This window comes from Sus scrofa, chromosome 3 (assembly GCF_000003025.6).
Source record: "Sus scrofa isolate TJ Tabasco breed Duroc chromosome 3, Sscrofa11.1, whole genome shotgun sequence".
Taxonomy (NCBI): Eukaryota; Metazoa; Chordata; class Mammalia; order Artiodactyla; family Suidae; genus Sus; species Sus scrofa.
The window spans coordinates 125396011-125423695 of NC_010445.4; the positions used below are offsets into that span (position 1 = coordinate 125396011).

A 27685-nucleotide genomic window follows, 5' to 3' on the forward strand; every position below is an offset into this window, starting at 1 on the left:
TATGTAAAATCATGTTTCTATTCCTACTTTAATATACTAGTTTTAGCATCCATTGATGTTTTTCACCAAAATCAGTTTTTACCATAGTGGTTTCCAAATGGTGATATTCTGATTCAGGTATTAGTTGACATTTTACTGTAAGAAAGAGAATTTATTAGTTGGCATTTTATGTAACTGTAGTACACTAACAAAATCAGGATATTGGCATTGATATGATACATTTGTATAGTTCTATATAGTTTTATCACCTGTGTACCTCCTTTTGTCACAGAGTGCTACAGGTTCTAGGAGTTCCCTCTTGGCTGAGTAGGTTAAGGACCCTGCATTCTCAGTGCTATGGCTCCGGTTACAGCTGTGGTGCAGGTTTGATCCCTGGCCCAGGAACTTCTGCATTTCCTGTTCTGGTGCTGGAATCAGCTATTTCCTTATGGAGCCCTAATTCTTTTAGAGAAGAGTGTTTCAGAACCATGGTCTGGGTGGTAGGTGGGCTCATGGCTATTGGAGTGTCTTTGCACTCAGACCCTTAGAGTGGACAGATCAAGGAAGCATGGATGTGGGTTGTACACTCACACAGACATGTGCATGTGTGTTTTTATGTCTGTCTTGACATATTGAGAATCATGAATTTATACTGCTACCTCCAATTCCAGCCTGATCCCTTGCATACATTCTAGCTCTTTTCCCTCCTGTATTTGTACCCTTTCTCCCAAAAGTAAGAGCTGGTTCCTGTTAACATATAGTTACTAATTTTTCAGTTCCTTCATATGTAGCCAGCTCACCACCCCACAGAACTATGATGCTGCTCAGTTGTACCTTCTTTTGAAGGCCCTGGCAGCTACCAAACTACCTTCCTACTGTTTCCATTTACTCTTTGTGTAGGGATCCTGTTGTGATTTAAAAACCTTTAGCAGGCCGGTACGGCTGGGACAGGATGAGTGAGAATGAAAGTAATAGGATGAGGTTTGTCAGTTAACCAATTACTGGGTGAAGTATGGTCATGAAAAGCCTCGCAGGTCATATTTGTGCTTTACTCTCAATGAAATGGAAGGCATTGGAGGTTTTGAGTAGAGGCATGACGGGATCGTCTTTGTGTTCCTTGAAAATAATCCGAAGGATAAAGGGAGGGCACAGGTGGAAGCGGGAAGACGTAAGTAGGCTTTTGCCGTCATTCGTAGTGCGGTGTCTTGAACTAATGTGGTATAAGGGTGGTGAAAACTGGTGGAATTTTCTGTTCATTTTGAGGCATTGCTGGCAGGATTTAGGCTTTTGAAAGAAAAGAGGAGTCAAACTGAGTATTTGGAAGGATGGCATTGTCATTACCTGAGATGTGGAAGATTAAAGGAGGAGGTGATAAGAGTGGAAAGTAGTAGGGGCACAGTTGTGGACATTGTCATTTGAGAGGTTTATTACACACCCAGATGAGCTGGCTGTCAAATAGGCAAGTGGAGGTCTGGGTCTAGAATTCAGGATTTTTAGGTATCTTGGACAGAGATAATGAGTAAAGATGGGAGACAAGATGAGATCTCCTATGGAGTGAGTGGATTTAAAAGAGAAGAGGCTGAAGGATGGAAGAGAGAATCAGCAAAGGAGACTGAGAAAGTGCAACCAGAGAAGTATGTAGAAACCCGTGCACAGAAAATTCATGGAATGCATTTTCATCAAAGTCAAATGAAGAAGGAATTTTCAAAAAGTAGATAATAAAGGATTGTTCAAAGATGCTTATCCATCAAGTAAAAGTGGGTCGAGAAATGATAATTTGATTCAAAATGTGGAGGTCGTTGATAAGCTCAAGAAAAAACATTTTAGATGGAGTGGTGATGGTAGCAAGAGAGGAATTGACTGAGTGAGTTCTAAGGAGAACGGGAGGAAACAAGACTGCTTAGATATTTTTATCAATTAGAAGGAAATTCCTTGAAGGAGATATAAGGCAGAGGGAGAAAAAGGATTTTATTTTCTTAGGGGCGAGAAAAAATAACAGTATGTTTCTATGCCAATGGCAAAAATCAAATATAGACAAAATAAAAGATGAAGAGATGATAGGTTGGCTGTGGGGCGGGGGTGGAGGAAACAGAGGAGAATTGCTGGGTTGTCCTTTACGAGGGGAGAGGGAATGGGAGATTAAGGGCACAGGTGAGGGATTGGCTATAGCTGCTAATACGATATGATGTGCTATAATTTATGATATGATACAATGGCAGGAAGGAAAGAATATATGGACACAGAGGCAGGAGTATGGACAGATTTGGTGATGAAAGCTTTGCAGGTTCTCAGCGTAAGAAGTTAGGACCTTAGCTGAGAATGAGGTTGGGGGAAGAGGTTTTTGAGATTTGAGGAGAGAGGAGAAAGTGTGAAAGTAGAGAGTAGGAGAGAGACTGGACCAGGGAACAGTGTAGGATTGCCAGTTAGCTAAGGGCCATTTGAGCGTGGTTGTATGTGTTTTCTTAAGTCAGGTTTAGCTCTGGAAGTACAAGTACTGAGTAGAGCAAGAGCTGGATTTAACCAATGATGTAGTTTTTCCAGGGGAGTATGATTAAGTGAGAGGAGCATGTGGTAAGCACACACGGTAGTGATTATGATAATTGACTGAAATATAAATTATATATAAGAGTAAAACGTAAGAGTGGGAGAGGATGAAGAATAGTAGAAAATGATAGAATATGGATTAAAGTCAAAAGATTTTTAGAGTTGAAATGTTAGAGTGAGCTGGAAAGCTAGGAGAGGTGGTGGTCATTGAAGAGGATGTTTAAAATTGAGATTCTGACAGTGTGGCAATTATTGGCAATGATAGGGTTAAGGAGACTATAGAAGTTATTGTCCAGGGTATTAGGCTATCTAGGAGTATAATCACACCACCAAGAATTATGACAGGATTAGTGTTAGAGAGTGTGAGCAAGGAGCTAAAATCTTTAAAGACCGAGGGTTAGTGATGGTGGGAGGGTGGTCATAAGGGTGGTGGGTGGTTGATGCTGTATTTCAAAGCTTAGGGTTTACTGGAGTTCCCGTCGTGGCACAGCGGAAACGAATCGACTAGGAACCATGGGTTTCAGGTCTATCCCTGGCCTCGCTCAGTGGGTTAAGGATCCGGCGTTGCTGTGAGCTGTGGTGTAGGTTGCAGACACGGCTCGGATCTGGTATTGCTGTGGCTGTGGTGTAGGCTGGCAGCTGTAGCTCCGATTGGACTCCTAGCCTGGGAACCTCCATGTGCTGCAAGTGTGGCCCTAAAAGGACAAAAGACAAAAAAAAAAAAAAAAAAAAGGCTTAGGCTTTACAGAAGGGAAGAGGAAGAGTGGTCTAAGAGTGACCATTAGGAGCAGAGACCACTTACCCCACCTGCAGCTCCACCATTTGTGAGATTTGTAATGTAAGATAGTGTCATCAAGGGAAAAAATAAAGTTTCAGCTAGAGCAGGAAGGTAAAAAGATCATGAAAAACATTCAAGATAATAATTGAATTGCATATCTATATAAATAATACACAAATACCTACTTTCTTGCTTTAGTAAATATAGCTTATTTAATTTTAGTTGATTGCATCACCAGTCCTCTTATAAGTAGAAAGTGACATGTTCCTTGAAGAGCATGTAATATGTCAAAGTTCAGAAGATGGGAAATTTTTACCCTGGAGTATCAAAGAAGGTTTCATGGAAATAAGTTGCATTTGAGCGGGTCTTGAAACAGACATAAGATTTGCCAAGTAGAGATGATCAGGAAGAGTATTTTCTTGCTTTTTTTTTTTAAGGGCTGAACCTGTGACATACGGAAGTTTCCAGGCTAGGGGCTGAATCGGATTTGTAGCTGCTGGCCTACAGCACAGCCACAGCAAGGCCAGATCCTTAACCCACTGAGCAAGGCCAGGGAGCCAGGGATTGAACCCACATCTTCATGGATACTAGTTGGGTTCATTACTAGTCCCCATGGGAACTCCCAAGAACATTTTTTTACGCTTAGCACTCAGTCATGGTACATGGTTGCTTCTTACCAAATGATAAGTGTTCTGTGGTGAAAGGTTGATGTAAATTAAATTATGAGGGCAGAAAAATGTGAAAGGTTAAAGTTTTGTTGGTATAGGCAGTGCTATCAAATAGAGATATAATGTGAGCCAAAAATAAAATTTAAAATTTTCTAGTAGCCATATTTTAAAAAAATAGAGGTGAAAATTAATTTTATTAATATATTTAACCCAGTATAACCAAAATACTATCATTTTAACATGTAATCAATATTAAAAGTTATTAATGAGATATTTTACATTCTTATTTTGGTACTAAATCTTACATTCTTATTTTGGTACTAAGTCTTTGAAATCCATTGTCTATATCGGCATATCTCAGTTTGGGCTAGCACATTTCAAGTGCTCAATGGCCACCTGTTGCCAGTGGCTTCTCTATTGGGCAGTACAAATCTAGAGGAAATATGAATGAAGAGTAATAGAATAATGGGAAGTAAAATTGGGGAAAGTTGGTAGGCCCAGATGGCAGAGAATTTTGAATACTAGTTAAGGGTTTTAGAATTCATTCTCTGAGTATTTGTAAGCTGTTGAATAGTTTTAAGGAGGGCATGAAACAAACATTTAAATTTCAAGGAGATTGACTACTCAATAGGAGACTGGTGATGGACTGGAGCAGAGGGTGATTAAAGGTAATGAGAATCTGAGCAAAACATAGGTAATGGAGTGGAGAAGGGAATACCTCTGAGATCTTAGAGGAACTATCAGCAGATATTTCCTCTGATGTAAAAGATGAAGAAAAGGATTTCTGAATCTGACTTACATAAAATGACACAGCTTCTTAGATATAGAGTAGGTAAGATTTGAATGAGAAAGTATGAATTGTTTTGTATATGTTGATACCAAGATGCTGGCTAAATATTTACATAGTAGTTTTGGGGGCATATATTCTATTATGCACATAAGTGATAAAATAGGAGTTCAAAAGTATAGGCTAACTCTGTAACTTTTTTTTTTTTCTCGGTCTTTTTGCCTTTTTTAGGGCCTTACCCATGGCATATGGAGGTTCCCAGGCTAGGGGTCCAATCGGAGCTGTAGCCGCCGGCCTACGCCAGAGCCACAGCCATACCAGATCCAAGCCGCATCTTCGACCTACACCATAGCTCATGGCAACGCCGGATCCTTAACCCACTGAGCAAGGCCAGGGATGGAACCTGCAACCTCATGGTTCCTAGTAGGATTTGTTAACCACTGAGCCACGACGGGAACTCCCTATAAATATTTTTTGAGATAATTTTATGAGACTACCGAAATTTTTCTCACTAAATATGCTTAATTGCTTTAAAATTTTTTGGCTTAATGTTGTCACAGTGAATTAAAGATCAGGTTTGAAGTTCAGTTTATTTTGCTACTGGGTTTTAAGGACTATCGCAGGATTTTTTTTTTTTTTTCTTTTTTCGATTTCACAAAGATATGGATACAAGTGGAAGAAGCACAGTATATCAGTGGCTGAAGTTATTAATCAAAAAACTTACTTTCCAATTTTGCCTAGCAGTTATGTACTTTTTTGTGTGGTTGTTGAAATTAGTGTATGTTTTCCCTGATGAGGTTAGTTCTTGAAAACAAATGAGAAATAATTGTAGGGAGTTCCTGTCGTGGTGCAGTGGTTAACGAATCCGACTAGGAACCATGAGGTTGCGGGTTCGGTCCCTGCGCTTGCTCAGTGGGTTGATGATCCGGCGTTGCCGTGAGCTGTGGTGTAGGTTGCAGACGCGGCTGCGGCTCGGGTGCCCGCGTTGCTGTGGCTCTGGCATAGGCCAGCGGCTATGGCTCCGATTCGACCCCTAGCCTGGGAACCTCCATATGCCACAGGAGCAGCCCTAGAAAAGGCGAAAAGACTAAAAAAAAAAAAAAAAATTGTATTTGTATATTTTAGCACATAGGTTTAAAACCTGCTGAACATCTTTAACTGGGTCAGAAAATTATGTTTTCAAGTTTTTAAAACATGGGTGTGAAAGGTGAAAAACAATTTTAATAGGCAAAGTGTCTTGTTATCTGTAAAATTCGCATATGGATGGAAACATTTCCAGACACAGCCCTTTTCAAAAATAATCCTTACATGGCAAGAATTTCTTCCAAAAATAGTTTTTCTTTCCTTACTTGTTAACTTGTTGTTTACTTAAACAAAATCTAAGCTATCCAGTAAGTCTAATCTAATTTTTTTCCCCCAGATACCAGCATACAGTTAATAAGTACTTGTTATCATAGGTAAGGTCAGCAAATTTGGAACATTGTCTTTTTATATAAGAAAAATAGTAATTCATCTGTAAGCTCAATAACTTTTAAAAGTTCATTGTGGCAAGATAGCTAAGAAAACTTTTGTTTGAAACTAAAAATTTTTATGGTCATTTTTCATCTCACTACAAGAATTGAAAAATTCTGTTATACTCTAACAATCTTATTTCTTTTATTTTTTTTCTTTTTTTATTTTTATTTTTTTTTGTCTTTTTGCTATTTCTTTGGGCCGCTCCAGCGGCATATGGAGGTTCCCAGGCTAGGGGTCGAATCAGAGCCATAGCCGCTGGCCTACACCAGAGCCACAGCAACGCAGGGATCCGAGCCGCGTCTGCAACCTACACCACAGCTCACGGCAACCCTGGATCGTTAACCCACTGAGCAAGCGCGGGACCGAACCTGCAACCTCATGGTTGCTAGTCGGATTCGTTAACCACTGTGCCATGATGGGAACTCCTTATTTCTATAAATTTTACAGTGTTGGTGACATAGCACTTTGTGCTTTTTTTATTGTTTTTTTCTTTCTTTCTCTTGGCCACACTCACAGCATATGGAAGTTCCCAGGCCAGGGACTGAATCTGAGCCTGAGCTGCAGCCTACATCACAGCTGCAACAACACCAGATCCGTAACCCACTGTGCCAGGCCAGGGATCAAACCAGTACCTCCACAGAGACAAGCCAGATCCTAACCCACTGTGCCATAGCAGGAACTGCAGTACTTTTGCTCTTAAGGATTTAATTTCTTGTAAAAACCTATCTGTGAATGATGCGGTGAGTGAATTTCATGTATAGTACTGTATGCAAGGTTTTCCGGAGGCAGTTTTTTTCTATTTCAGTTTCAGCTCTGTCAGTGGTTACTACTGCAAAGATTGTCCTTAAAATATGGAGGTTTTTTTTTTTTTTTTTTAAGAAATTTACTGTTGAGAATACAGTATGTTTTAAGTCATTTCTTCATTGTAATAGTATCCAACCATAGTTTAATTGCTCAGGTTAGAAAAAGTATGTACTTTCTTCCAGTTGTATAGTAAACTTCTCTTACAGTGTAATTTATTTTTTTACTTTTAACAACCTTTCAATTACTCAACTTTTCAATTATTTTTTCTGTGTGCATCCCAAAGATACTTGCTCTCAAGAAAATACATTTAGTTTTTTACCATAATGTTTTTCATACATTTCAGTCATTTAAAAAATCAAGTGTTTCCAAATGGTGTCTGAATTTTTAAAAAACAAACAAACCCTTATTTGATGTTAAATTATCAGTTAACACAATGCTATAAATCAACTATACTTAAATAAAAAATAAATAAAAAATACCCCTGAAACACACAAGAGGCTTTCAAACATTTATCATTAAGTTTAATGAAAATTTGTAAAGTGCTGTATAGAATGCGGACATTAAATATTATGCAAATAATTATAGAGATTTATTTTCATGTTTCTGTTAGGTTTTAAAATGTGATGGCTTTGGTTTTGTTCAGTCATTAACATGAAGTGTGAATTTCTGAAAAGCTCAGTGTTCTGCAAAAATCAAGCACCACAACTAAGTGGGTTTATGAGAGTTAAGAATAGACTCTGCAAAATCCATACAGATTTTAACCAGAACACTAACAAAAACAATAGTTCAATTAAAAAAATTTGATCAACACAGTGAAGTCTCTGTTGGCATTTTTCTAGCTAGCTTCACAGACATTTGAATGCCTGCAGCTTTTTTTTTTTTTTTTTTTTTTTTTGCTCTTTTTAAGGCTGCACCCACGGCATGTGGAATTTCCCATCCAATGGCCTATGCCGCAGCCACACAGCCATAGCAATATGGGATCGAGCTGCATCTAGAACCTATGCTGCAGCTGCAGCAACACGGGATCCTTAACCCATTGAGTGAGGCCAGGGATTGAACCTGCATCCTCATAGATACTAGTCAGGTTCTTAACCTAGTGAGCCACAATATAAACTTATGAATGTCTGCAGCTTTATGCCCTGAAGCTTGACCTTTTTTTGTTTTGTTTTTTTTTTTTTGGTTTTTTTTTTTTTTTTGAGATTTAGGCCTCTGAAAGCCTTTTTACCTCTTTATCAGTTTTTTTTTTAATTGTTTTTTTTTTTTTTTTTAAGAACAAAGGAGAAATGTCTTAGCTTTTTCACCTGTACTTGTAACCATACTAGATAGCTTAATGTCATTATCAGTGTAGTAGGGGTTTTTGAAGCTAATGTTTGTATTTTAAAAAGGATTTCTTCATGATTTTTGGCTTTTTTCTGAATGTCATCCTATATTCTAAGGCTTTCTTTTTAATTTGGGAAAGCTTGCCCATCATTTAAAAACATTAACAAACTGGAAAAAATTTTGTATATTTTATTTAATATTTGAATTATTCCCTTATTTTCCAGTTTGTTATAGAAATTCAGGTTATAGCAGTACATATTGTGTAAATCATTAGCGGTTATAAATTAATTCCGTATCTCACATAGGCTTCAGGTAACTTAACTTGGGAGGAGCTATGTGATTAGTTTGTTGTTGTTTTTAACCTCATATTTTGGGCAGTAAGAGCTTATATAAGAGGTTGAAGAGTCAACACTGACATTTGCTTTCTGTTTGTACTACTTCCATTTTGTTATTATCTTAAATCTTGTGATTATATACATAGCACAAAATAGCTTTATTGAAAATAATTGACATACAATAAATTGTATATAATTAAATTGTAAATTTGGTAATCTTTGGTATATGTTTGTATCCAAAACAGGATTGCTTTTTAATCTGCTTGGTAATCTTTCTACTAGTAAGTTTTTAAAAATCTAGGTGTATGTAAGCTGTAGTATGTTATAATTCAATGAAAGCTAACAAGAGCGAGATGTTGCTGACAACTCCCGTGTTAAAATTTTTTAAGGTTAAATGTGCAAAATTATAATATTTTCATCTTGTGTCTCAGTGGATCATCTTATACATTCCCATTGAGTACATTTACCCAACGTGGGAGATTTCTGAGGTCTGTTGGTTATTTGATGGATACTCGAAAATATGGTACTGGGTCTCAGGGTAGAAGCAGACAGAGTTATGCCATAGAAAATGGTTTTTAGAATGAAGTTCGGATACGTGTTTGTTTCATTTCCTTCTCCCTTTGAGTGTAGGAAAATTATGGCTGTTTATGAGTTCCAATTAAGGATGATTTTATGTTCAGTGTTATTAAGTAATTTTCTTTTCCTTTAAACCAGTGATGCTAATGTGTCTCTAAATTGATTGACAAGAAATTATTATTCCTACTTGAAGTGCTCTTATTGCCAGAAATTGAGCAGTAAGCAGAGGAGTTATATATGAAATGATAATTGATAAGTAGCCTTTGAAACTTTAGATTTGCCTAAACCATTAGTTTATAAGTCATTCTAACAATTGGACCTTTTCTCTGCCAAATATAAATTTATAGACTACCAAAATGTAAAACAGGCCAAAATATACTGCAAAGAATGGTCTTTCCAAGACTTCTTTTATGTGTAGAGGAGTGCACCTATGGTGGACAAAAGAGAGATGGGACAGATATTTAATTTAAAAGGTTTTAAAATTCTTTCTAATTTTTAGACATGTTACTGAAAAAAGAAATTCCCTCAACTGTTTTTCTTTTTTGCTGAAACGTCCTTTACTGTTGCTAGTTGTAGTTGTGTGGGTACAGAAATAACTGCTTTTGGTTCGAACTTCTGCTTTTGTTATGTACCTAAATGGCTCTGTCCTAAAACACTTATTCATTTCTTACATTCCTTTTTCAGTGGGGGTTTTTATGGGACTTTAATGAGAAAGTGATTCTACTCTATTCTGGCACAAAGTAGGTGCTTAATGAAGGTGGATTTCCCAATGTGATTTGTTTTGTTTTTGGTTTTTGTCTTTTGAGGGCCACACCCGTGGCTAATGGAAGTTCTCAGGCTAGGGGTCGAATCAGAGCTGCAGCTACTGGCTTACACCACAGCCACAGCAACGCCAAATCCAAGCCAAGCCTGTGACCTACACTGCAGCTCACAGCAACGCTGGATCCTTAACCCACTGAGCGAGGCCAGGGATTGAATTGAACCTGCATCCTCATGAATCCTAGTTAGGTTTGATACCACTGAGTCACAATGGGAACTCTGTGGGTATTCATTTTTGCCCTTTGATTTTCCTGTGAACTTGGTTTATAAAGTACTTTCTTGTGCCTTAAGAAGTTCATTGTTTAGATTAGAAGTTCATTGTTAGATTTTCAAATATTAGATCTTAATATTTGACTGGAAAACAGGATATTATGTCAGTGAGTATAATGATGTGATACTGAAGTATTTTCATTGATTCTTTTTATGTGGGATATAAAATGAAAGATTTAAATCATTTTAGTTTTAAAATATATTGGTAAAAACTATAGTGACATATAAAACAGTGACATGTCTAGTAATAGAGAAGGATAGTTTTGTGTTTGAAATTCTTTTGACTCTGTCTCATACTCACCCCAAGTGCAGTTGTCCACTTCTCTTTTACAATTACTGGGTTGGTTTTAAGATTTATAAGAAACATGGTATGACTCCAGTGACCCCTTCTCTCCCAGCATCCCAAGCACAAATAAAGACTTAAAAGTGTTTGAAGGATAAGTCTCTATAATGGAAGACCTTCTTTGAAATTCAGCAGACTTGAGTTTTAAATCATACTTCCTCTTTGATTAAGTTGACAGTGTATTAGATATTTGAAAATGCTGGAGAACAGTGATGGTATACCGGTTTTAAAATGTTTTACTGTTGGAGTTCCTGTTGTGGCTCGGTGGTTAACAAATCTGACTAGGAACCACGAGGTTGCGGGTTTGATCCCTGGCCTCACTCAGTGGGTTAAGGATCTGGCATTGCCATGAGCTGTGGTGTAGTTCACAGACACTGCTCGGATCTGACGTTGCTGTGGCTGCGGTGTAGACCAGTAGCTGCAGTTCTGATTGGACCCCTAGCCTGGGAACCTCCATATGCTGCAGGTGTGGCCCTAGAAAAAGACAAAAAAAAAAAAGTTTTACTGTCTATTTGCCCCTGTGACATTATCTTGTTAATTAATTCATTGTTAGCTAATACATTCAAAATATTTTTATTGATGTGTATATATACACACACAGAAAAAAGTATATATATTATACATATATATGATGAATTTTTACAGTCTAAACACTTTTGATAGAATTAGCACTCAGAGCAAGAAACAGAACTTTACCTGTATTCCAGAATCTCTCCTTCTTCTGACCTAGTATTACTTGGATATCCCCTCACTCATGTTTTTCATGATGTTCATATTACTTTCCTGTTCTAGGTTTTTAACAGGATTTTAAGGAAATCATATTTGCTTTTAATTACCTAGTTTATATTTGAACATCATTTAGTAAGAAATGGGATATATCAAATATGTTTCTGTTGGGGACCTTAATTAAAATTTTGTTCTTTAACAGTATGTTCTGTCCACAACTAGTATGAGAATGGCAAAATTTTATCCGCCAGTAGTTTTTCAGTTGAATACCAATCTTAAGAATAGGATTCAGACAGGTGATGTCCTAATATTTTGATGTTTTATAATCAAGAGGTGTTGATGATTTTCTCTTTTCTATTATAGGGAGTAGTAAAATATTATCTATTCCTTAAGGAGGAAAACTAACTTTTTAGAGGAAAAGATATAGTTGTTAATGTATAAACCAAAGTCCAATAATATAGATATAATTTGAACTTAATTTTATTTATTTATTTCTGAACATTATGCTACATTATGAAGAGTACTTTGATTCATATCCTCCCATTGACTTAATATTTTTAGAGGAAAAATTTAGAATCTAGTTAAAATATTAAAAATACAAATAATTAATTGAACCAGCATTGGGCCAATCCCAAACCTACTACTTCTAAAATAAAATAAAATAAAATAAAGGGGAATCTGGGAAATTAAGTTCTCTAAGCTTAATTCCTTCAATTAGAAAATGGTAATAATACTTACTTCTATAGTCTGCTTGGAAAATCAAACGCGGAGTTCCAGTTGTGGCTCAGTGGAAACGAACCCGACTAGGATCCACAAGGATGTAGGTTCTATTCCTGGCCCCCCTCAGTGGGTTAAGGATCTGGCATTGCTGTGAGCTGTGGTGTAGGTTGCAGGTGGAGCTCAGATCTAGTGTTGTGGCTGTTGTGCAGGCCGGCAGCTTTAGCTCCGATTCAGACCCTACCTTGGCAACTTCCATATGCTGCAGCTGCAGCCCTAAAAAGAAAAAAAAAAGAAAAAAAAAAATCAAGTGAATTAAATGAAGTGATGTTATGTGGAGAGTTTGGTGTAGTGTCTAATATCCAAGCACTCTGTAAGTGACAGCTGCTTTATTTTTATCATTGTACCAGTAATATTACCTTAGTTCTCTTCTACTTTTCACTTAATTCTCCTTCTAAAACTTTGTATCAATTGGTGATTCCTTTCACATTTGTTTTATTTTTGTTTTGTTTTGTTTTTTTTGGCTTTTTAGGGCTGCACCTGAGGCATGTGGAGGTTCCCAGGCTAGTGGTCAAATCAGAGCTGCAGCTACCGGCCTACACCACAGCCACAGCAACATGGGATCCGAGCCACATCTGCGACACATACCACAGCTCACAGCAATGCCAGATCCTTAATCCACTGATTGAGGCCGGGGATCGAACCCGCATCCTCATGGATCCTAGTTGGGTTCATGACAGGAACTCCCTTCCTTAACATTAAGCTATGCCATAGTTAATGATTGTTTAATTGTAGAGATTTCAGTCAGTCTCTTAGGAGAAGAACTGGGGCACAGGTGGGGCCAGGAGACACTTACCTTGGGCACTAAACTTGAGAGGAGGGAGTGCCAAAAAAATCGCTATAGTCGAGATAAATAATATTTCATCACCATACTTAAAAATGCAAAAACCTATTATGAACAAAAATAAAAGTCAAAAATTTTGGAGTTCCTGCTGTGGAACATGGGTTAAAAATCTGACTGCAGCGGCTCGGGTAGCTGTGGAGGTGTGGGTTCAATCCTTGCCCAGAGCAGTGGGTTAAAGGATCCAGGTGTTGTCACAGCTCTGCTTGGATTCAGTTCCTGGCTTGGGAACTTCCATATGCCACAGCTGTGGCTGTAAAAATAAACTAGAATAAAATGAAGGGGGATCTGGAAGAGTGCTGTGCTGAGCCGTATTAGTCTGTGAGGCAAGAGGGGAAAAGAGTAATGTCTTGACATTCCTGAGCCATTTTGGAGCCTGAGGCAAAAGAAAAAGTCAAAATACATGTGGTCTCCGGGAAAGGGCCTTACCCTGCTCCACTCCTTGCCCTATTATTTAAATAGTCAATTTTATAAGCGAGAACAGCTCACCAGAATAATTTTATAGACTGTTATCTCCATTTTACAAATGAAGGCACTAGGAATCAGGTGCCTGTTCAAATGCAGAGACTTAATTAGAAAGCTTAAGACCAGTGGGAGCTGTATTCTTTGTTCAAAGGAGGTTCCCTGTCCCCACAATTCAGAGTTCAGACTTTAAGTAAAAGTAAGTTTCTGTTATAATATCCCTCTAAGTGTTCTGAATATGAATCTTACTCTATTAGACACCTATTACTTCAGTAATATACCACCTGTCTTGTTTTATAGGGCACTTTAAGAGCTGTTTTTACTATGGTTGGTTATAGGCAGCTAAAGATTTATACAAGCAAACAAGGAAACTGTTCTTGTGCTGGCCAAAATGGCTCCTCAAGCTTACAGTGAATTTATGTGACACAAAATATGTGCAAGACATTTTCACCCCATATTTTTTATTCCTTATTTTCTTAGATAACTCTTTTACTTCAAATATTCTTTTTTGGTGAGGTGACAGGATACATTTAGCTTGGCATTAATTTGGCTGAAAGGTCTTAGACTGATGTACTTAAAAAGCTATATTGTAAAGTAAGCATTAAGTACTTTATTCAATTGATGTAGACTAAAGATAGTAGATTAATTAACATTACTTAGATTTTTCTAGGTGAAATAGAAAGTACTGTAAAAATAGTGGCCCTCAAAAGACAAAAAAAAATAATATGAAGTATATTTAAGATTCAGAAGTTTTTCTGTGTGCATATAGGGTGGCTTTAAAATTGGTATTTTACAGAGTTCCCCTTGTGGCTCAGCAGTAACGAACCTGACTGGTATCCATGAGGATGTAGGTTCGATCCCTCACCTCTATCAGTGGATTAAGGATCCAGCGTTGCCATGTGTGCTGTGGTGTAGGCCGGCAGCTACAGCTCCAATTTGACCCCTAGCCTGGGAACTTCCATATGCCAAGGGTGCGGCCCTAAAAATAAGTAAATCAAATTTGTATTTTATTTGCTAATGATGGATTTGTTTGGCCCTACTGTTTTTATCCTTATATTTGTAGTTATAATAACAGAATAAGGAAATGTATTACAAATTCATTTGAATAACATTTCCTGGTCACTTATCTGTACAGCAGATACACAGAAATATGTTTCCTATTTGTTGTCTTAACTTTAAAACTTGAATATTGCTCAGTATTCTTTTAAAGAAATAATTTTATTAACTCTTAAGTTCAGTAATAAAGTATAAACATTGTAAAATTATAATTCTGTCACTTATATGGGCTGGGGCAAGTTTTCTAACCTCTCTAAAGGTCAGTTTCTTTGCCTGCTAAATGTGAGTATAATGATTGTATCTAGATTACACATTATTGTGAGGATTAAAATGATTCCATGTACAGTGCCTCGCACAGCACATGGCACAAAGTAGTCAAGAAAAGTTCCTATTATTAATAAATACCATATTGATCTGTATAATTTAGTTATAGTTTTAGGTAGATAAAATATAAATAGTTTAATATCAAGTATCATGTAACTATTGGTCAGGTTGAATGCTAGGCATTATTTAGGGTCTATGCATGTGAATTCATGGTACCATTTCTTTTTCTTTCTTTTCTTTTTTTTTTGCTTTTTAGGACTGCAGGGGTGGCATATGGAAGTTCCCAGTCTAGGGACTGCTGGCCTAAACTGCAGCTCATGGCAGTGCTGGATCCCTAACCCACCGAGTGAGGCCAGGGATTGAACCCACAACCTCATGGATACTAGTTAGGCTCCTTACTGCTGAGTCAGTGGGAACTTTCTCACAGTACCATCTTGAAAGAGGTTTTTATTTTGTTTTTTAAAAGTACAGCAATTAGAGAATAGAAGTACCAAGAAAGTGGTGAACAGTAACTTGGAAATAACAAATTTATAATCTAAAGAGCTTTCATAAAAGTCACTGATGACCTCCCAGCTGCTCACATCTCAGTCTTGATTTACTCGACTTTGTGGATCATGCCCTCCATCTTTGCTAGATTCTACCTGGTTTCTAAGCAGCAGTCTTGATTTTATTCCTTCTTTATTTTTGCTTTTCAGTCTCCTGTACTCCACAGTCTCAATATTTGTGTATCTCAGAATCCTTTTTTGTTTGTTTTCACTCTTTGCATTAGTGATCTTACCCAGTTTTAGGGCTTTAATACCACCCATATACTGGTAACTCATAACTGTTTGAAATTTTTAGCTAGAAGGTAATTTGTGCTGCATTTAACAATCGAAATTCCTAGAAGAATGTCTTCATCATTTTGCTTATCACTTTAGACTTTCAGGTTGGTGAAGGCGCCCCCTCCTTTTGGTGATTGCATTTTATTTGGAGATTTAAAAAACTGTTATTTAGAAGCAGTTTATATAGTGAAAGTAAATTCAAGTCCAATGCTTCATTCCTTCTTGGCAACTAAGGTATGAAATTTTGGAAAAGTTAGGAAAATAGGCCAATATAATCTATTTTTTTCTACCGTAATAATTGTAAAATGGGAAAAACTGGGTATTGGCTTGTACCTGTTTATTCAGAAAGACAATAGGATATGTAACCTTTCTCTGCCTTCTTTTGATGCTAACTTTTTACATACAACCCAGTTCCAGTATTGGGCTGATTCACATATTTTCAGCTAATAATATCAGAGATGTGCGAACTCTGGTACTGGGCAAACTCTTGGGGCTTATTAGCTCAAGATTTATTTTAAAGCTGTGTCTGGCCTATGTAGTTTCATATAAAGCTTGGGCAGTAAGTTTTTTGTGTGTGTATGTTTTTTTTAGGAGCCGAGATTTTCATTCTAGCTACTGTTTTCCCAGTAATCAGTCTGGTTTTGGTCCATTACTACATTTAGGTTCTTCTCATTCTCAGTTGTTGGTCTGCTGCCTTCTGCTCTGAAATCCAGTGCATCTTTTGACTTTAGCTCCTTCTCATCGCTTGGCATTTTTCTTGCTTCTTGTTGAATAATTGGTGGTAGTTTTGTTTTTTTCCTTTTCAGTGTTGGTGTTTTTTTCCTTTTCTTTCCTTTCAGTGGGGCTATGACTTTTAAGTGTTCTCCTGTCATTTCTGTGCATTTGAAAGTGGGGAGCAGAAGGGACAAATAGTGTTAATTTTCTTCATTGCTTTAAAGTTTTTGGTTGTAAGCTTTCCTTTAATACAAGTTTTATTCTTTTAAATGTTTCCTTATCTCAGTTTTAGTATCACTTTCTAAGAAAAAAAAACAGTTGAAATCACAGACATTTGAAAAAAAAAATCTTACCATCTAAAGTTTAAATGAAACTGCTTAATGACATAGGCATAGGCTTTCAATCAAGTCTTGAGCTAATCCAACAACTGGATCTCAGTATCAATTTCATATACTGAAAATACAGTATCTTAAAAAGTCAGCTTTTTTTTTTTTTTTTTTTTTGTCTTTTTTTGTCGTTTTAGGGCCGCACCCATGGCGTGTGGAGGTTCCCAGGCTAAGGGTCCAGTTGGAGCTGTAGCAGCTGGCCTACGCCAGAGCCACAGCAACATGGGATCTGTGCTGCGTCTGCGACCTACACCGCAGCTCACAGCAATGCCGGATCCTTAACCCATTGATCGAAGCCAGGGATCGAACCTGCAACCTCATGGTTCCTAGTCGGATTTGTTTCCGCTGTGCCATGATGGGAACTCCAAAATTCAGCATTTGTTTTCTTAAAAGGTGATACTATAGAAAGTTTCAAATATAAAATTTATAAACATAGGACGTCAAGTATAAATGTAAATATTTACATATGTATTATCCTCAGCATTATCTTCTAATGTAAATTATTATCGAATTTAAAGTATTAGTGTTATTCAGAAATAAATACAAGACAGTGCACAAATGAAATAGTATTTGATCTTTAAAAAATGGTTTAAAAAGTAGTAGTATCATTGAGTTGAGCAACTGCTCAATTGTTCCAACTGCTGAAAAAGCTCTCTGACTATGTTAGTGGGGGTATTATGGGAAAATATTTATAAACTATTTACAGACTTTTTTTCCTGTTTATTTAATCTTTATGTAACTCTAGTTCTCTGTGATAATTTTCGGAGATGCCATTGGATAAGCAAGGATTCAGTCCTCTTCCTGATGTCAGGCTGTGGTTTTGTTTTGAAGAAAGATTTCTTTTGTCTTCATTATGTGTAGATGGAGATTTATCATTTCAATATGAAGTGTTCATGTTCCATTTTTTTGGAAAGTCTTTGAGGTAGAGGAGAATATTTATTCTTGTTAATAGAAGCTTTGGCCTTGTCAATTTAAATTTTTTCTTCTTGTGGAGGTTAATGGAGGTACTACAGAAGAGGGCTTTCCAAATGAATGCACATTTTTTTGATTTGAAGTTTTAATATGGAATATATATAAATCTGGATATATCTAAAAATACATAATTCAGATTTTGTATTTTAAACTTATTAAAATATCAAAATTGTACCAATAAAGATATTGATATTTTGGTAGTTAGAAATAGCTTAGCATGCTATTGTGAAGAACAATCCAGCTGTCCTGGAGAGGGGATTTGTGAGTTGGAGGTGGGAGTGAGGTCCTCAAAATGTGAATTTAACAGATTCAACCTGACTGGAAGTTATGTATTTTTTTTAATGTATTTTTCCCCCTTTCACTTGAGAATCAATATTGTTTTAATGTGTCTTCATTAATGATATCAGTGGATATATAGTTTTAATTGTGATTAGAAATATTTACAGTTTACTCTTAACACCTCTCCCCCATTCTGTTATTAAATAATATTTTCATAAAGTATTTAATTTTTTTAAGAATAGAAATTAAAAAGATGAAATATAACTGAATGGTAAATAAACATAATATGTGCAGTTCTTCTAGAATTAGTAAATTAAAAACTCAAGTTACCGTTCTAAGTTTTGCATGTAACTTTCCTCACATTTTCTTTCTCCCCTTATCAAAAGTTCTCTTTATTGTTGTTTTTGTTTTCTGCTTTCCTCCAGCTTCCTTCTTTACCCTTTGAAGCTTCTACTGGTTGTTAAGACCAGGGAGATGAATTAAGTATATTGGACCTCTAAGATTTAGTTAGTACTTTGTCACATTATTTGCTAGTAGTAAGACTTTGGGCATGCCAAAGACACTCTCTAAACTTTAGTCTGTTGTTTAGTTGTTTATTTTTAAAATTTTTATTGGAATATAGTTGACTTAACAATGTTTTATTAGTTTCAGGTGGATAGCACAGTGAATCAGTTTTTATATATCGCCATTCCTTTTAGTTTTATTTTTTATTTTTAAAAGTTTTACTCTTTTGATATTTATTTCTAAATTAACTATATTTTTCAGGTAATATGGTTTTAAAAAAGGGTTTTTTTTTTTGTCTTTTTAGGGACACACCTGCAGCTTATGGAGGTTCCCAGGCTAGGGGTTGAATTGGAGCTATAGCTGCCGGCCTATGCCACAGCCACATTAACACCAGATCTGAACCATGTGTGCGACCTGCACCAGAGCTCACAGTAACTCCGGATCCTTAACCCACTGAGTTAGGCCAGAAATTGAACCCGCATCCTCATGGATGCTAGTCAGATTCGTTTCCGCTGAGCCCTGATGGAAAATCTTAAACGATTTTTTAAAATTAAAGTATAATTGATTTACAGTGTTGTGCTGGTTTCTGTTGAACTGCAAAGTGACCCAGTCATACATTTTATATATATATAAATGTATATATATACAGTCCCTTTCTTATGTTGTCTTCTATCATGGTCTCTCCCGAGAGACTGCATATAGTTCCCTGTGCTGTACAGTAGGACCTCACTGTTTCTCTGAAGTTAGTTTAGTTTTAAAATGAGAGAGTTTCCTTTTACCCTTCTCAGCATTACTTGGGATGAGATACTATATATGTGGTAGTGTTTTAGAAATACAGTTTCCTTCACAACAATATTTGTTGAGTACTTTGAGACTTTGTTTCTTAGTATTTTTTTTTCCACCCTCACCAAGTTATATATGTATGTACTTTTCCCCAGTTTGATTTTAAGTTTAATGAATGCTTGTTGTAGAAAGTCTGGAAAATATAGGAAAGTGAGTCAAGAAAATAGAAACTTGACCAGTGAATGATCCTGTTTTCATGGTTTTTGGGGAAATTTAGTTTTAAGCCTGAGTTTCCTGAGGGTAAGGATAGTTAGTGTCTTGCTTATTTTTAGATTTTCTGTTCTTTGTATGCACTTGACACAAAAATTAATGCTTGTCGAATGAATGAGAAGCTCCTTAGTCTGGATGTGTTTCTTAAAGGCAAAAGCTTGGTGAAATTTTATTAGACATTTGAAGAGAGAAAGTCTTATCAAACTAGCAAGAATAATAGTGGAAGCTTTTTTTTTTTTTTTTTTTTTTTTTGGCTGTGCCCATGGCATGCAGAAGTTCCTGGGCCAGGGATCAAACTCAGCAGCCCCAAATCCTTCACTGCTAGGCCACCAGGGAACTCCAAGGATACATACATATTTTTAAAAGACATTTTTCTGTTGATTAAAACTACATCATGGGGTTTCCGTGCAGTGCAGCAGAAACGAATCCGACTAGTATCTGTGAGGGTGCCAGTTTGATCCTTAGCCTTGCTCAGTGGGTTGGGGGATCTGGCGTTGCCGAGAGCCCTGGGAATTTCCATATGCCGTGGGTGCGGCCCTAAAAAGCAAAAAAAAAAACTTTATGTGGGCAACTTCACATCAAAATGGATTGATGTTTATTTAGTGAGAAGAACATGATAAAATTTAAAGACATTATCTCAAATGCTTGAAAATTTAACATCTTTCTTTTTTCTCTTTTTATGTTTTGTTAAACAGGATGGCTTAAATTCCTTGGTCCTCGATTTGGATTTTCCTGCTTTGAGGAAAAACAAGAATATAGACAATTTCTTAAATAGATGTAAGTATGTGTAAACTTCATATTTGATCACATAACTCTACTTTAGATATTTATGTTTAATTAATATTATTACAGTCAACAAACATAACATTAAAATTACGTAGTTTCTAATTTGCCATTTGATTTATTGAAATACTAATATTCATTATTTTCAGAGCAAAACTGCAAAACCAATTAAAGTATGTAAAGTAAGTAAGGTGAAGTTTAAGATTTTGTATGAATTAAGACCAGCAATTTCAGGACAGGTCATTTATGGCAATTTCAAGAGAAGTTTTAAATTAATATTAACAACTCTAGGATTTAGCTTTATATTATCCGGAAGACTTAATGAGCTCTTATATTTGTATAAATGTAGACATTTCAGCCTGGTTAAAGATAATGCAATGACAATTACTGCCATTAATGTAGGACTTTTTTTTTTTTTTTTTTTTGCTTTTTAGGGCTGTGCCTGCGGCATATGGAGATTTCCAGGCTCGGGGTCTAATCGAATCTACAGCTGCCAGCCTGTGCCAGAGCCACAGCAATGCCAGATCCGAGCTGCATTTGCGGCCTATACCGCAGCTCATGGCAACGCTGGATCCTTAACCCACTGAGTGAGGCCAGGGATTGAACCCGCAACCTCATGATTCCTAGTCGGATTTGTTTCTGCTGTGCCATGACGGGAACTCCAAATGTAGAACTTTTAATATTTGCTAGTATTGATGTTGCAGTGAATTTGTAAATGAAGTTGGATTCTAAGAATAAGAAATTCTCAAAATAATTAAGAATGTATACATGTATGTATAACTGGGTCACCTTGCTGTACTGTAGAAAATTGACAGAACACTGTAAACCAGCTACAATGCAAAAAATAAAAATCATTTAAAAAAAGAAAAGTACAATCATGTCTTAAAAAAATAAATAAAACCTTTGGAGCAGCTCAAAAGAAAAGAAATTCTCAAAATAATTAATATATACTTTATGTGAATATAGTAAGCTCTTTAATTTGGAATTGTCAGAGACTGGCCTATTTTCCTAATTAAAAAATCTTACCAATAGTTACCAAATCTACAATATATGATTACTATTTTTCAAATAGATAGACTGCCAAAATTCATCATGAATATGAGCCTTGCAAGTAATTTCATAGCTGTTTTCTGCCATGATTCAAGAGTGTACTCTGGCGCAGTGGTTAATGAATCCAACTAGGAGCCATGAGGTTGCAGGTTCGATCCCTGGCCTTGCTCAGTGGGTTGGGGATCCGGTGTTGCCATGAGCTGTGGTGTAGGTTGCAGATGCAGCTCGGATCCCGCGTTGCTGTGGCTCTGGTGTAGGCTGGAGGCTACGGCTCCAATTGGACCCCTAGCCTGGGAACCTCCACATGCCGTGGGAAATGGCCCTAGAAAAGACAGAAAAAAAAAAAGAGTGTACTCTGGGATTGCTTGGGTCCTCGCACTTTCAGCTCTCATCTGACTTGCCAAGCAACAGAGTCGTAAACAGTAGTATAACTGCTACTTTTTGGTGGTCAGCAGTATTTGTTTTTATGTGTTAAACTGTAGGGTTTGTGTCTTTTGATGTGAAGTTGATATATATTTTAGATTTTTAAACAGCAGCATTTAAGAACTGACAAGATTTAGCTGAAAACTAGGCCCAGTTCCTTAAAATAAAAATTTGTTTACAAACAAGGTGATGATTTTAAAATGTTGTTTTTAAATGTGATGATTGATATTACAATATGGTGATCTTTTTTTGAAGATGAGAAAATTGTAAAAAAGATCAGAGGTCTACAGATGAAGGCAGAAGACTATGATGTTGTAAAAGTTATTGGAAGAGGTGCTTTTGGTGAAGTGCAGTTGGTAAGAAAAAATTTGTTCTCTTTTTACTTTTTCTTTTGGTGACATGGTATTGTGAAACACTATCAATGGCCCTTGAGTAGATCTGATTTCAGTGTCCAGCCATGTCAGAAAATTAGCTTCATGAACTTGGTCAGGTCATTCCATCTTTGAGAGCCTTGGTGTCTTTATCTGTAAAAGGAGGCACTTGTGCACTAAACACCAGGTCTGTTCTAGCTCTGAAACACTGAGATTTAGAATAAGGCCAACTTGGCTTCATACATGATCTGCCTCGCAGTTAATATTCCACCAGAACTACTGTGTTTTTCTTTAGTATGTTCAGATTGCTATCATCTTCTGCCTGATTAACTGCAGTTTATTTAGACATATGAGAAACCCAGCAAAGGTGTTTTAATAACTGAAAGTAAATATAAAATTTACTTTTACAGGCCAAAATGGTAGTACTGGAAATATTTATAAATGCAGATATTTAAAGTATTTTAGTTGTGCTATTATATGAATATGAAACCTCCAAATATGAATATGAAACCTGTTTCTCTTTTTTGGTTTTTGTGTGTGTGTGTGTGTGTGTGTATGTGGTTCTTTTGTCCTAATAGTTAAACTGTGGAGTCAAATTCTGTTTTTAACTTAACAGTTCTCTATTCTTCTTGGTTGAACACTGAGAAAAAGTGACTATGTGCTAGCATGGGTTTCTCTAGGAACAAGTCATGACAGACTAACCTATGTCATCTTCTCTTTCATTCCTCTATCTTTGCTAGGTTTATTGGACTTGTGGATCAAAATAGTGCAATAGGTGTAATATATAGCTAAAAGGTATTTGAGAAAGATTGATATACTTGAGGATGATATGGAGAAGTGTCAACAAATTAGCATTTGGGTAGCGAGCTTTTAGTAGCTGTATTCTCAGGAGGCTCATGAAAGCATGGATGAGTCCTTAGACAGAGATTCCCCAGGGATGGTTTTAGGGTTTTTTCCTCTCCTACTTAAACATTTTATTAATGACTTGTATAGATGCAATGGTAGCATATTGAATAATTTTGCAAATAAGTTAAAACTGAAGTATGAGGATGATTTTAGGTGAACTAGGGAGTTCCTTGTAGCACAGTGGGTTAAGGATCCAGCGTTGTTACTGAAGCAGCTTGAGCTGCTACTGTTGCATGGATTTAGCCCCTGGCCTGGAACTTCCACGTGCCATGGGTACAGCCACACACACAAAAAAGAAGCGCCAAACCTCAGAAATCGTCAGTTAGGGAGTCACTAGTCCAATAGAAGAAGTGAAATTTAACCAGAATAATGACTTTTACTCAGGTGTGAAGAAATCAAGGAATAGATTGCTTGACAGTCATTATGAATTAAAGAACAAATTTCCTTGAAAGTAAACCAGGCAAGAGTCATTGGTGATATGGCTAGCCAGCAGAGTAAAGAAAGTTTGGACTGCTTTAATAAATTTCTAAGATAATAGGGATAGGTTTCCTCTAATTTGAGATGATTGGGCTGTGCCTGGAATATTTAATTCATTCTAGATACCCTGTTTTAAAAGGCACATTGATGGAGAATACTCAAGGTATGGATGCTCAGAAACTTGAAATAATGCCATCTGAGGTATGGTTGAAGGAATGGAGACATTAATTGGGAGTAGATTTGAGGAATGGGCTGCCTTGGAAAGTAATGAGGTTTTGGTTTTGTTTTATATTTTGTATTTTGTCGCTTCAGCTAGTACAATGCTCTAAGTGGGGAGGGAGATTAGGTTAGGAGATTAGATTACATGATAGTTGGTATGAAAGTTTCTATAAGATAGATTATAAAGTAGTTGAATCCTAGCTCTGCCATGGTCTAACTCAAAGATTGTGATGACTTCAAGCAGGTTTCTTCATCTCTCTGAGTTCCAACCTGTAAAATACAGATAACACCCATGTCATGGGTGGCCTTTATAGGAAACTAAGTGAATTAACAAAGTAAGCCTGGTTATAGTATTCTCTGAGTGTTAACTGTTATTTACTATTATATGTAGAATCATACTACACGTATTTCAAACCCGCAAACTCATGGTTCCTAGTGGGATTCGTTAACCACTGAGCCACAACGGGAACTCCAAAAGGCTTTTATTTTGTTGTTAACTTTCCATCCCGTATTTCATTTTGGCCACAAACATGCAGAAACAGGTGGTTCCCATTCCGTCTCAGCTTAACCTGACTAGTATCCGTGAGGATACAGGTTCAATCCCTGGCCTCACTCAGTGGGTTAAGGATCTGGCATTGCCATGAGTTGTGGTATAGTTTGCCAATGTGGCTCATAATCATTGTTGCTGTGGCTGTGGTGCAGGCCTGCAGCTGCAGCTCCGATTCAACCCCTGGCCTGGGAATTTCCATATATCACAGGTATGGCCCTGAAAAGAAGAAGAAAACAAAAAAATGCAGAAACAAAGTCATCTGATTTTAAAAATGAAAAATATTTTAACATTCTTTTAATCTGATGACCTGCTTGTACATGTTTGTTTTGGCTTTAGTTCTTGCTTCTGTTACCGCAGGCAGGGACTCTTAAGAAGGATGTGATTGAAAAGGAGAAGTCCAAGTGTTTCTCCCATAGCCTTTTAAAGTTGATTTGTGTGTGGTAGATAAATCAGGCAAATATGTAGGGGATGTCTCATATTTGGCACAGTGTTATGTTTTTCTAGTCATTTGAAGAAAGTTTTACAGTACAAATGTGTCTTTCTTTGTGAAAGGCTTTTTCTGGTCTAGCTAAAAATACATCATTATAGGAGCTCCCGCTGTGGCACTGTGGGATTGGCGGCATCTCTGCAGCCTTAGGTTCGATCCCTGGCCTGGCACAGTGGATTTAAAGGATCCTGTGTTGCCGCAGCTGTGGAGTAGGTCGCAACTGCAGCTCGAATCTGATCCCTGGCCCAGGAACTCCATGTGCTGTGGAGCAGCCAAAAAGAAAGAAAGGGGGGAAAAATGATTACAGAGGACCTACCAGTCAGTTTTCACAAAGAAAATTCTCATTGTAAAAGTAACTCTGCTATGCCACAGCGGCTGCACCGTAGTATAAGAGCTAGAGTCAGGCGACTTAGAGTTGAATTCTGGCTCTTTCACTGACTAGCTGTGACTTGAGACAAGTTACTTAATCTTTCCGTACCTCAGTGTCTTACCTGTTAATGTAGATAACCATAGTATTTATACCTCATGGGATTCCTGGGAGAATTAAATGTGACAGTGTATATAAAACATTTGAAATAGTTGCTGGAATATTGAAATGTTCAAGTAAAATTTAGCAATTAATTGTCAGGCTTAAAATGGTACATTTATCCATATTTGTCAATGAAATATTTAATCAGGATCTGTTATGTTCCAGGAGCTGTGCTAGCCTTTAAAGACACAATAACATAGCCTCTATCTTGCTGAAAGTGGTAGTTTTGTGGAGGAGATGAAAAATTTGTGGAGTAAATTTTTTCAGATTGTAATGAACACTATGAAGGAACAGATCTGGATGCTATCAGAGAGAATAATGGAGAGGATGATGTGACTAATTCAGATGGGGGAGTTAGGAAAATTCTTACTGTGAGAAAGTGACATTTGAGGTAAGTTAAAGGAGTTGGCTACATGAAGAAGTGGGGATAGAGTGGGCGTCAAAATGCAGAGGGAACACGTATGAAAATGTCAAGAGTCAGGAAAGTGACAGCTCATTTAATTTATTTGGGTATAGGTTTCCTAATGTGACAAGACATTTCTTGTGGAGTGAAAAGTTCTGTAATTTCAGGAGGGCAAAATTTGTTCAACTTGTTGTCTTTTGTCTTTTTTTTCCTATCTGTAGAAGACATGTACCTTTAATTTATGTTTTATATCATGAAAGGTCTACAGCAGTGGATGATTGTATTTAATATCATTATTTTTTTGGATTCTATTTTTTGTTTTTTAAGCTTTATTAGAATATAGTTGATTTACAAAGTTGTGATAATGGATTCTATTCTTGAGATACTTTATCACATCTCACTTTTATGGAACATAATATGATTTGGTAGAGTATATTAATTAAGAGTATGTCCTCTGGAGCTAGGCTTCTTAACTACCTAACCTCTTTGTGACTCAGTGCCCTCATTTGTAAAATGAAGATAATAATAGTTGATTATTCATAGGTTGCTGTGAGTGTTAAATGAGCTAACATATGGAAAATACCCAGACTAGTACCTGACACCTATAGGTAATACATTGTAGGCTGGAATTGGAGCTTCTGGAGAAGCTGTTAAACTCCTTTCAGTGATTCATATACCAATTTTGCATAGTGGCTTAAAGAAACATTTTTATTTTATTTTTTTATGATTTTTTTTTCTTTTTTTTTGGTCTTTTTGCTATTTCTTGGGCCGCTCCCGCGGCATATGGAGGTTCCCAGGCTAGGGGTTGAATCGGAGCTGTAGCCACCGGCCTACACCAGAGCCACAGCAACGCGGGATCCGAGCCGCGTCTGCAACCTACACCACAGCTCACGGCAACGCCAGATCGTTAACCCACTGAGCAAGGGCAGGGACCGAACCTGCAACCTCATGGTTCCTAGTCGGATTCTTTAACCACTGCGCCACGATGGGAACTCCAAGAAACATTTTTATAGTTAAGGTAATAATGATAAACTTCTTTTTTTTTTTTTTTTTTTTTTTTTTTTTGTCTTTTGTCTGTTGTTGTTGCTATTTCTTGGGCCGCTCCTGCGGCATATGGAGGTTCCCAGGCTAGGGGTCTAATCGGAACGTAGCCACCAGCCTACGCCAGAGCCACAGCAACGCGGGATCCGAGCCGCGTCTGCCACCTACACCACAGCTCACGGCAACGCCGGATCGTTAACCCACTGAGCAAGGGCAGGGACCGAACCCGCAACCTCATGGTTCCTAGTCAGATTCGTTAACCACTGCGCCACGACGGGAACTCCTAATGATAAACTTCTAATAGATTTTTTTTTGGTTGTCTTTTTAGGGCCATACCTGTCGCATATGGAGGTTCCCAGGCTAGAGGTCTAATTGGAGCTGTAGCTGCCGGCCTTCGCCACAGCCACAGCACTGCAGGATCTAAGCCGCGTCTGCAACCTACACCACAGCTCAGGGCAATGCCGAATCAAATAGACATTTTTTGTGTCTTGCTCTGCTTTCTACTTCTGATAACAGTTTCACTGTTGTTCTCTTGATTTGGGATTGGGAAGTGCTGATGGAGACAATACCAAGGCTTGTTAAGTCTTATGCAAATTCGTGCTGTCTGAGCTCACTGGACCACATTATTATTTGGCAGACTGTTTTCTCCATACTTCATATCCTTGTATTTTCACATACCATTCTTACCCTGGTATGGTTATAATAGAATCAACTATGGGACTTTACTAACATACTTATTTTGTTTCATTCTGTTTTCTTTATTTCCCCATTTTTCTGTAACGAGATATATGCA

General features: G+C 37.1%; 1 protein-coding gene across 10 annotated transcripts in view; it reads left to right on the plus strand.

Annotated features, from left to right (window-relative positions):
- ROCK2 (Rho associated coiled-coil containing protein kinase 2) overlaps nt 1-27685 on the plus strand; it is a 140306-nt gene that overhangs the window by 42948 nt on the left and 69673 nt on the right. For all 10 annotated transcript variants that reach the window (XR_002342861.1, XR_002342860.1, XM_021087837.1 and 7 more), the window contains exons 2-3: nt 20349-20430; nt 22165-22265. Coding sequence is in view for 8 of the 10 variants with exons in the window: in XM_021087837.1 (XP_020943496.1) it covers nt 20349-20430; nt 22165-22265 (183 nt within the window). In the remaining 2 variants the exon portion in view is untranslated. The remainder of the gene's footprint in view (nt 1-20348; nt 20431-22164; nt 22266-27685) is intronic.